We start from the raw sequence: 12,071 nt of genomic DNA on the forward strand, positions 1-12,071 counted from the left end.
CCTATCTTGTAAATGTGTGTACGTACACGAGCCTAAGATCCTGCCCAGTTGCTATCCCCAAACAGCCAAAAATGATCAATGTAAATGAGCTGCTTGTTCATATAACACACAAATCAAGCCTTTTCGACAATAGCTGAATAGATTAATTTTTAACACTACGAGGTAGAGGCATGACAAAATGTGGGGGGCAATGTATAGATGTACATTTTCAAATTATTTATTTATCACATATGTATGTTGAACAACTGATTCTAGTACTCTAGCAGTATTTTGCACTTTTGAATTAAATGTCAAACTGCATTTTGTTGTTGGAGTACTTGTCCTTTGTGCAATGATAATAAAGTTGAATCATAAAATATTAAAAATGTGTTGAATGGCAACAGCTTGCTGCTGCACTAAATTCGATCAGCTCCACAAAATGTCCTAAAAAAAGAAGGAAAGAGAGAAAGAAAGAAAGAACTAGCTTGCACACAGGGCCAGCATGACTGCAACTATCAGAGGTAAATCCACATCTTCACCTTTAAACTTTGACTGGCACATAGCATCTACAATTGGGGATGCATTATTATGCAGTGTCATGCCAGAGCAGTTGGGAGAAAAAAAAAAATCAAGATATTCTGTCTACCATGCTGCCTGTGAAGCCCCTACTACTTGTGACGTCCTTTCGGCCTACCTGCCCTCCTGCCTGTGACATCTCTCCTGCGTGCCCTCCTGCCTGTGACGTCTCTCCTGCCTGCCCTGCTGATGTATAACTGCTCATCTTGCCATCATAAGCAGCACCATCACCATCACCTGCCTGCCCTATGCATTTTAACTTGCATCTTAAAATGACAAATTTGTCATTTTGTATATCTAACTTCTTTTATGGCCCCTAGAGGATGGACTCCCCCTTTGAGTCTGGTTCCTCACAAGGTTTCTTCCTACTAGGACATTTTCCTTGTCGCTGTCACCTCTGGCTTGCTCACTGCGGACTTTGGGCTGGGATAATGTAAAGTGCTTTGAGACAATGTAATGTTGTGAAAATGTACTATACATATAAAACTGAATTGATTTGGAAATTGAAACTGCTTTTTTTGGCTATCACTATCATTGCCCAGGGAATACAATTACTTAACTATAGGAAGTTCTCAAGAAAACTCATTTCATTGCCTACTCATCTAGAACATAAGAACATAAGAAATATACAAACGAGAGGAGGCCATTCGGCCCATCAAGCTCGCTTGGGGAGAACTTAACTAATAGCTCAGAGTTGTTAAAATCTTATCTAGCTCTGATTTAAAGGAACCCAAGGATTCAGCTTGCACTACGTTATCAGGAAGACTATTCCATACTCTGACTACACGCTGTGTAAAGAAGTGCTTCCTTAAATCCAGTTTGAAATGTTCTCCCGCTAATTTCCACCTATGGCCACGAGTTCTTGTATTTGAACTAATGCTGAAGTAACTATTCGGTTGAACAGCATCCAAACCTGTTAGAATCTTATAGACCTGGATCATGTTCCCCCTCAGTCTCCTTTGCTTGAGGCTGAACAGATTTAGCTCAAATAACCTTTCCTCGTATGACATTCCTCTAAGACCAGGAATCATTCTTGTGGCCCTACGCTGCACCTTTTCTAAGGCCGCTATGTCCTTTTTAAGATATGGTGACCAAACCTGTACACAATATTCTAGGTGAGGTCTCACCAAGGAATTGTATAATCTTAGCATTACCTCCCTTGACTTAAACTCCACACATCTGGAGATATACCCCAACATCCTATTGGCCTTTTTTATTGCTTCCCCGCACTGGCGAGAATGAGACATGGAAGCATCAACATACACACCAAGGTCTTTCTCATAATCAGCTACCTTTATTTCAGTAGGTCCCATAAAATACCTGTACTTTATATTTCTGCTCCCTACATGGAGTACCTTACATTTGTCTTTGTTAAATTTCATCTGCCAGGTGTCAGCCCAGTCACTAATTAAATTAAGATCCCGCTGTAGCTGCTGAGCCGCTAGTTCAGTATCTGCTACACCACCCACCTTGGTGTCATCTGCAAATTTCACCAGTTTACTGTATATATTGGTGTCTATATCATTTATGTAAATTAGGAACAAAAGTGGTCCTAAAATTGAACCCTGCGGTACCCCACTATGAACGCAGGCCCACTGTGACATCGAGCCTCTTATAACTACTCGCTGCTTCCTATCCGTTAACCAGTTATCAATCCAAGTCGCTACAGTTCCTAAAATACCTGTCGCTTTGAGTTTAAGTGAGAGCCTCTTGTGGGGAACAACATCAAAAGCCTTTTGGAAATCTAAATAGATGACATCATAGGCCTTCTTATCATCAACTTCCTGAGTAGCTTCCTCAAAAAACTCCAACAGATTTGTTAAACAGGATCTACCTTTCCTAAATCCATGTTGGCTATCCCTCAAAATGTTATTTGAGTCCAGGTAATCTACCATTTTCTCTTTGATTATAGCCTCCATAACTTTACCAGTTATACAAGTTAGACTGATTGGCCTATAGTTTGACAAATTACTTCTATCCCCTTTTTTGAAAATGGGCATTATGTTGGCATGCTTCCAATCAGAAGGTACCACACCTTCAGATAAGGATTTTTGAAACAGTAATGTTAAGGGTCGGCAAAGAAGTTCAAAATGAAACAACATATGACATAAGAGAACAAAACAGTAGTGCTTAATGTGAGAGATTGAACATCATGGAAAAGAGTGAGTAAGAAATGCAGGAACATGACAATAAAGCCACAGATTTTATAGTTGTAGTACACTTTTTTTGTCCAAAATACACTTTGGGGCTGCATGAGTTAAAAGTTTTAATGATGCAATGAAATGTATAGGAATTCCATGCATTCTTATGCCCTGTGTTTTCTGGGACAGATTCCAGACTACAATACCGACACTTAAAACATAAAAGACGTGAGCATCACTTACAGAAGATACTGTATCTCAGCTCTGAAACTGGCCATCACTGCCTGGTGAATGCCACTCTGTGTAACAAGCAGCTCATTTTCAAGGGCTGTGGCAAGTTCACGGAGATTCACCTTATCATCCACTGAACTGAAACCCAGTGCCTACACAAACACATACATAATTAGACAGTAAACTGTAGTTCACATGGACAAGCTAATGTTGCTATTAATGCACATAAAAGGAAACTCGCTTCTTAAAAACAAAAAAATAGTATCTTTTCAAATGAACAAATTAACTGACCTCAAGAATTTCAGTGCTATTTTCAATGCCAGCCTCCTGCCAAGCATCCAGGACACACTCCACCTGGGTGTACCCTGTTCCATCATCCAGACTGGAGAAGAGTTTTATGCCAGTTGTACTTCTCAGGGATGTTGGGGTGACTGTACTCCGACCAGTGCCATCAAATAGCTGATGAGCAATAAATAAGATAAATAAAATCACCCAAGTGATGATTTGGCAGCTATTTTCCCCCAAATTTCCTTTAATCTAGAAAATTTATAGTACAAAAGTATAGTACAAATTATAGTACAGTTTTTAAAAAATTATTGACACTCTTAAATAACAATTGACTTAAATAACAAATCCCCCAGAGAGGATAACAGCACTGAGGCTATTGCACTACTCCTTCATGCAGAACATTCCAACATCCATGATAGTGTTATGTATGCACTTATGTGCTACCCAATTCACATCAGACAATAATGGGATTTAAATCCCAAGAGAGATTCCCATTGTTAAACACCAATTTTGTGTTGCTGCAACTATTTCAGTATTCATATTGATGTCCGTTTTGGGATTACTGTTTTCTACTGAAAGGTTCATCTACAGCCAAGTCTCAGCCGCCTTGTTGACATGGAGATGGTATCTAACTGTTAATTTTTTAACTTGATAACCTCAATATTATCGTACTGTGCAGTTCTAAAACATCTCCAGACCCATCAGTTGCACAGCCATCCCACGACAATCTAAAGTCATTACATGCCTCATTCAGGAGCTCTTCCAGTCTGCCTGTAAAAGGAAGTGCTGCCCGCTGCAGGATGTTGGGTCCATCAGGATTCCACAACTGTAGCTGACCTACAAAAAGATGCACTGCAGGAGGCTTTCTGGAGTGTAGTCATTCAAGTTAATCTGCATTCCCATATCAACAGTAAATTGCTTTGGAAGGAAACTTACCTTGTGCTTCATATTCCTCTACAGTGCTTGTACGTGTATCCCAGCACTTTGGAGAAGCAAACATTGACTGGTTAGACCTAAACTGCATTTCGTTGCCTTGTACTTGTACATGTGTAATAACAATAAAGTTGAATCTAATCTAAATCTAAATACTGTATATACACACACATATATTATATATGAAATGTGTGTGTGTGTGCAGTGGTTAGCACTGTTGCCTCACACCTCTGGGACCTTGGTTTGAGTCTCCGCCTGGGTTACATGTGTGTGAAGATTGCATGTTCTCCCCATGTCATCATGGGGTTTCCCCCCACAGTCCAAAGACATGCTGGGGCTAATTGGAGTTATTAAATTGCCCATAGGTGTGCATGTGTGAGGGAATAATGTGTGAATGTGCCCTGCGATGGGCTGCCCCCCAGTTGTGGGTTGTTCCCTGCCTCGTGTCCATAGCTTCTGGGATAGGCTCTGGACCCCCTGCGACCAGGAAGGATAAGTGGTTTGGAAAATGGATGGATGGGGAGATTATTATATATATATATATATATATATATATATATATATATATATATATATATATATACAGTGGTACCTCAGAACTCTAATTTAATCCGTTCAGAACTCCGGATCGAATCCTAAAAAGTTCGAGTTGTGATCGAATTTTCCCCATAAGAAATAATAAAAAACCAATTAATTGGTTCCCGGCCCCAAAAAATTACACCTAAATATGTTTTTTTTAAGCATTTAAACAGAAAATGAACCGGATAAAACAAAAAGAGCATATACTGTACTAAACACATCTAAGCACATTTATCAAAACAGTAATTTTTAAAGTAAGAAAATAAACGTATCCAAACAATGTGTAAAGTTAAAAAGAAAACAATGTGCCCTGCCCCGATCGTCCGCTCCTTCCGTGTGCCACGCCCCCTCATCAACCCAGTGTGGAATCACCGTGTGATCAGCTGTTTCTGGTTGTTGTCATTAGTCCTCTGTATTTAGTCAGCGTTTCAGTTTGTTTCCCTAGTCAGGTCATTTTATTGTCCGTCTGCATTTTGCCTGCCTTACCTGTAATTAAACCCCGTATTCCCCGATACCCTGACGTCTGCGCCTTTGTCTCCGTTCCGTCCCCGCTCTGCACGATAATATTATTATAATTAAATGTATTAATGATTTATTATTAATATTAAATTAATTAATAAGAAATCTTTATTTTTAAATGTATTTTATTATATAATAATAATTACTGTTACTGTCTATCATTGTCTAAATGTATTTTTACAGTCTAAATATATTTATTCAGCTAGTGTAAACATGCTTGATGCTATCACAGCAAATGCCAGGCTGAGATTGAAGCTTTACCCTTTGTTTCCGCTGAGAGACGTGCTGCATGACTCATTTCCCTGTGCATACAAGTTATCCTAGGTCGGCGTTCGTGGTTTGACTTCTGAGATTCAGATCAAGTTCTAGGTAATTTTTTTCGAACTGGTTCATTCGAGTTCTAATGAGTTCGAGAACTGAGGTACCACTGTATACACACACACACACACACACACACACACACACACACACAGTGGTACCTCAGAGCTCGAATTTAATCCGTTCAGAACTCTGGTTCAAATCATAAAATGTTCGAGTTCTGATTGAATTTTCCCCATAAGAAATAACGGAAAACCAATTAATTGGTTCCCAGCCACAAAAAAATGACACCTAAATATGTTTTTTTAAAGCATTTAAACACAAAATGAACAGGATAAAACAAGAAGAGCATATACTAAACACATATAAGCACATTTATCAAAAAAGTAATTTTGTCACACCACGCACAGGACGAGCAAGCAGGGAGCACAGAATCAGGGTTAGGCAGATGGAAATCCAAGAACAAAGGGCAAACAATGCACAACAAGGAGTATACGTCAATGAAAGGACTGGGGAAACATACTTGAACATGGACTTAAATGCACATGACTAATTAATAACAATAATAATAACTAGAAACAGCTGATGACATCGGGATATCACACGAGGTTAACGAGGGGGGCATGGCACACAGGAGGATCGTACGAGCCGGGCATGGCACACAGGAGGATCGTACGAGCCGGGTGTGTCAAATTTGTCAAGTAAGAAAATAAATGTATCCAAACAATGTGCAATGGCTACCAAAATGATATAAAGTACAGTGCATTAACTGATATTTTCAATAAAAAGCACTATCACTAACAAACGATGCTATCACAACGAATGCGAGACTGAGACTGAAGTGTTACCCTTTGTTTCCGCTGAGAGATGTGCTGCATGACTCATTTCCCCACGCGTACAAGTTATCTTAGGTCGGCGTTTATGGTTCAACTTCTGAGATTGAGATTGAGTTCTAGGTAATTTTTTTTCTAACTGGTTGGTTCGACTTAAGACATTCGAGTACATAATGAGTTAGAGTACTGAGGTACCACTGTATATATACTGTATATAGCCCCCTCCTTTTCAAGAGACCAAAAGTAATTGAACAATTGACTGACAAGCTGTTTCATGGGAAGGTTTGGTCTCTTCCCACATTATTTTATTAGGCAGAGAAAACAACAAACTCATCAGTGACATACAGTAGCAGAAATACTATGAGCAGCCAAAGCAATAGTTTGGTACATTCTTAAAAGCAAGGAAGGCATTGGTGAGCTCAGCAACACAAAGGTCCCATTCACACATGCGTCCTGGGTGATCCGATCACAAGTGGACAGCGGTAAATAAGTCTGTTCACACCTGCCATTAACATGAGTCTCCACATGCATCTCGAGTGCCTGCTTGTTATTGGATCTCACTTTCCCAAAACTTATTTAAATAAGCATGTAAATCATTTCTGTATGCAGAATTTGCCAAACAGTAAAAAAAGGGAGAAGAAATCAAAAGTTACTGGTGCATTCCAGGGTAAACAAACCACCTAAGATGTTTGTAATGAACGTCAAACTACTCAAAATGAAATAAATATCTATGCTGCTCCAAAAAAATGAAAGGAACACTTTTTAATCAGAGTATAACATCAAATCGGTTAAACTTCTGGAATATTGATCTGGTCAGTTAAGTAGCAGAGGGGGTTGTTAATCAGTTTCAGCTGCTTTGGTGTTAATGAAATTAACAACAGGTGCACTAGATGGGCAACAATGAGACGACCCCCAAAACAGGAATGGTTTAACAGGTGGAGACTACTAACATTTTCCCCTTCTCATTTTTTCGGACTGTTTTTCATTAGTTTTGCATTTGGCTACGGTTAGTGTCACTATTGGCAGCATGAGGTGATAACTGGACCTTACAAAGGTTGCACAGGTAGTCAAACTCCTCCACTGTCATTGCCAAAAGGTTTGCTGTATCTCCCAGCACAGTCTCAAGGTCATGGAGGAGATTCCAGGAGACAGGCAGTTACTCTAGGAGAGCTGGATAGGGCCGTAGAAGGTCCTTAACCCATCAGCAGGACCGGTGTCTTCTCTTTTGTGCACGCAGGAACAGGATGAGCACTTCCAGAGCCCTAAAAAATTACCTCCAGCAGGCCACTGGTGCGAATGTCTCGGACCAAACAATCAGAAACAGACATCATGAGGGTGGTTTGAGGGCCCGACGTTCTCTAGTGGGCCCTGTGTTCACTGTCCAGCCCCGTGCAGAGCAATTTGGCATTTGCCATAGAATACCAGAATTGGCAGGTCCGCCACTGCTGCCCTCATTTTCACAGATGAGAACAGGTTCACCCTGAGCATATGTGACATACGGGAGATGGTCTGGAGAAGCCGTGGATAATGTTAAGCTGCCTGTATCATTGTTCAGCATGACTGTTTTGATGATGAGTCAGTGATGGTCTGCGGAGGCATATCCATAGAGGGACACACAGACCTCTACAGGCTAGACAACAGCACCTTGCCTGCTATTAGGTATTGGGATGAAATCCTTTGACCCAATGTCAGACCCTACGCTGATGAAATGGGTCCTGGGTTCCTCCTGGTCAGTGTTGGGGAGTAACGAGTTACATGTAACGGCGTTACGTAATTTAATTACAAAAATGTAATTGCAATCCGTTACAGTTACTAGCAAAAAAGGTGTAATTAAATTACATTTACTTATGGAAATATTCATGATTATAATTTTAGTTGCATCATAAGATTGTATGCAAAACCTTGCTAATATCTATAATAACAGTATTTTTAATTGCTTTTCATGTTTTTCTTATGCAAAACATCCTCCTTTGCTATTTCCCTCCACAGCCGAAAGTTTGAAACTATTTGGTGCTTCTGATTGGTTATCCTGTCACGTCTACATTTGCAGCCAATTCTGCTAATTAACTTGCCGGAGCGGTCTGAGTTTCAGTTGCAAGCAATGGCAGACAAGGAAAGGAATGCATACCATTGCTGGAAATATAAAAAACATTTCTGATACATTACGGGAAAGGGGACACGTTTAACTGTGCAATGCAGTGCGTGTTCACCGGCTGTAAAGATGTTTCTAAACAGTCCATGTCCAATCTGAGGAAACATCTAGAGGTAAGTGCAGCTTACTGTAACTGCAAACAGTCATATTAAACAAGGCAGGGAAGACATGCTTACCTTCAGCATGCCACACCATGCTTCTAAAGTGTAATGCCCGGTACACACTGTGTGATTTTAGCAATCTTATAAAATCATTACCGATCACACTGTGCGATACGGATCTAATAATCTTGGGTATGACAGGTATGCAGACTGTACGACGACACCAACTCAATCGTAAGATATGGCGCAAAGGACAACAAAACAAAATGTAAACACTGACAGCGTACATAAACACTGACAGCATGCGTGAACACCACAATGAATCGCGAAGTGTGTACCGCGCTTTAAAGCCACACTGGCACTTCTGATCTCGTTGACAGAAAATGTGCCGTCCTCCTTCAGTATGCTAAGGTTATTGGTAATTTATGTTAGGTCTGTTATTAGCACTCCCGACATGCTATGTCGTAATGAGTTTTGGAAATTCACTAACTAGCTAACCCCTGGGCGATGCAGCATTACCACTCTGCTAACCCATTTTATTTTACAGTGCTGCGAAGACACTGTTTTAGGCTACTCCGTGATTTGTGATTGAAAAATGTACTTAAACAGAGTAAGTGATTATACAATCAGCTGAAATTTCATATCCTTTGTGATCCAAGAATTGTTCAGATCAGAAGTAAAATGGAACCATTTATTTTTGCAAGTATATAAAATGTTTGTATCATAATGTAATTCTGAAGCGTCACAGAGAGGTCAAATCACTCGTAGTTTATCTTGTTTTGACTCCCAAAAAGTTTATATTATGAACACACATTAGAATTTAATAACTGAAGGCTGCAAACTGTTCCAGTGAGAGCCGAAGGTCACGATCTGATGAGGCCAACAGAACCACATCCTGAGGTCACCAAACCGGACACCCTCAACACCCTGGCTGCGCCTAGAAATTCTGTCCATAAAGGTTATGAACAGAATCGGTGATAAAGGGCAGCCCTGGCGGAGTCCGACCGTCACCGGGAACGAGTCCGACTTACTGTCAGCAATGCGGACCACGCTCTGACACCGGTTGTAGAGGGAGCGAACAGCCCTTATAAGGCAGCCCAGCACCCCATACTCCCGGAGCACTCCCCACAGGACTCCCCGAGGGATGCGGTCGAATGCCTTCTCCAAGTCCACAAAACACATGTAGACTGGTTGGGCAAACTCCCATGAACCCTCCAGAACCCTGCGGAGAGTATAGAGCTGGTCCACTGTTCCACGGCCAGGACGAAAACCACACTGCTCCTCCTGAATCCGAGGTTCGACTATCCGACGGACGCTCCTCTCCATCACCCCCAAATAGACCTTACCAGGGAGGCTGAGGAGTGTGATCCCCCTATAGTTGGAAAACACTGTCCGGTCCCCCTTCTTGAAGAGGGGGACCACCACCCCGGTCTGCCAATCCAGAGGCACCGCCCCCGATGTCCACGCGATGCCGCAGATGTGTGTCAACCAAGACAGCCCTGCAACATCCAGAGCCTTGAGGAACTCCGGGCAGATCTCATCCACCCTCGGGGCCCGGCCACCGAGGAGCTTTTTAACCACCTCAGCGACCTCTGCCCCAGAGATAGGCGAGTCCACCCTCAAGTCCCCAGACTCTGCTTCCTCATTGGAAGGCGTGTCAGTGGGATTGAGGAGGTCTTCGAAGTATTCCTTCCACCGACCCACAATGTCCCGAGCTGAGGTCAGCAGTGCACCATCCCCACCATAAACAGTGTTGATGCTGCACCGCTTTCCCGCCCTGAGACGCTGGATGGTGGACCAGAATCTCCTCGAAGCCATCCAGAAGTCGTTCTCCATGGCCTCGCCAAATTCCTCCCATACCCGAGTTTTTGCCTCAGCGACCGCCGAAGCCACGTTCCACTTGGCCCGCCGGTACTCATCAGCTGCTTCCAGAGTCCCACAGGCCAAGCTTCTTCAGCTTGACGGCATCCCTCACCGCCGGTGTCCACCAGCGGGTTCAGGGAATGCCGCCGCGACAAGCACCGACCACCTTACGGCCACAGCTCCGGTCAGCTGCCTCCACAATGGTGGCGTGGAACATGGCCCATTCGGACTCGATGTCCCCCGCCTCCCCCGGGACATGGGCGAAGTTCTGCTGGAGGTAGGAGTTGAAACTCCATCTGACAGGGGATTCTGCCAGACGTTCCCAGTAGACGCTTGGGTCTGCCAGGTCTGACCGGCTTCCTCCCCCACCAGCGGAGCCAACCCACCACCAGGTGGTGATTGGTTGACAGCTCCACCCCTATCCTCACCCGAGTGTCCAATACATGCGGCCGCAAGTCCGATGACACGACCACAAAGTCGATCATTGAACTGTTTTCACTTTTCTTTTTATGTGATGAGAATAAGATTATTTTACCTCTCATCACAGCTTTGCCTGCTTCCCAGAGAACAGATGCTGATGTTCCAGGCAGGTCATTATAGTCTAAATATAAAGCCCACTCTTTTTTGAAATAGTTAATAAAATCTCGATGTGAGGACTTATGTACCATTCCAGCCTCTCATTCAGTCTGCTTGTTGGGCGACCTAGATGGTGTCACTGCAGAGATTAACACAACCCACATGGCTTTCACCGCTTTATGCATTGCTAAGAAGACTGTCCTCATGAACTGGAACAATAAAAATAATCTTAATATCAACCAATATAGAGACAGTTTGCTGGACCATATTAGTCTTGATACAGCTTCTGCCGCCATATTAGATCAGACTCTCTGGGCTCCTCTGATCAGCTCCATCACCTAGTGGAGGTGGGGGGTCGCAGGTTTGTCCCACTTTGGTCTTTGTTGTTGGTGTGGGGAGGGGGGGGCATATGGGCTTGGGGCGTCTGGGGGTTCCCTGCGGGTGGGTTTCTGGGGGGGTTTGGCATTGGGGCTGTGGTCCTGGCCTAGATGGGGCTTTGGTGGCTCTTGGGTGGCGTCTTTCTATCGGCTGCATGCAGCGCTGCTGGGGTAGCCTGTGCCGGCAGACGTAGGGTACCGGCCTGGCAGCTGTGCTGCTACTGGGTGGGTCCGGGGCGGGCTTGGGGTTCTGGGGGCACTCTGCCTCCGGGCTGGGGTTCCGGCTGGCGCATGCACTGGGGCCCAGCCCCGGCGCAGGGGCCTTCGGCGCGTCGGTGGGGCTGGGGGCCTCTTTAGCTGGCGGGGAGGTTGTTTCCATCTGTCCGCAGGTGGTCCCTGCCTTAGGGGTATCCACTCTGGGGGGGGGGGGGGGGGATCCAATAGAGGAGGATAATGGACTCAACCTGGGTGTCTATTGTCTTATGTAGTCTGGGAGTTGACTGAATGGTGGGGTGGGTGTAGTTTTTCCTCTGTGGTGGGGTCTGGTTGGCTGCCCCGGGCTCTGTGGTGCCCGGTGGTGCCGATGCTCTGGGCCCCGGTCTGGA

At 43.7% G+C, this 12,071-nt stretch overlaps 1 protein-coding gene across 1 annotated transcript in view; it reads right to left on the reverse strand.

Moving 5' to 3' along the window:
• Positions 1-12,071, reverse strand: part of nin (ninein (GSK3B interacting protein)) — a 35,436-nt gene that overhangs the window by 15,458 nt on the left and 7,907 nt on the right. Inside the window, exons 3-6 of the mRNA XM_072698980.1 lie at positions 4,152-4,197; positions 3,961-4,052; positions 3,219-3,386; positions 2,940-3,079 (exon numbers count right to left, since the gene is read on the reverse strand). Of these exons, the coding sequence (XP_072555081.1) occupies positions 2,940-3,079; positions 3,219-3,386; positions 3,961-4,052; positions 4,152-4,197 (446 nt within the window). The remainder of the gene's footprint in view (positions 1-2,939; positions 3,080-3,218; positions 3,387-3,960; positions 4,053-4,151; positions 4,198-12,071) is intronic.

This window comes from Paramormyrops kingsleyae, chromosome 14, assembly GCF_048594095.1.
Source record: "Paramormyrops kingsleyae isolate MSU_618 chromosome 14, PKINGS_0.4, whole genome shotgun sequence".
NCBI classification, from domain to species: Eukaryota; Metazoa; Chordata; class Actinopteri; order Osteoglossiformes; family Mormyridae; genus Paramormyrops; species Paramormyrops kingsleyae.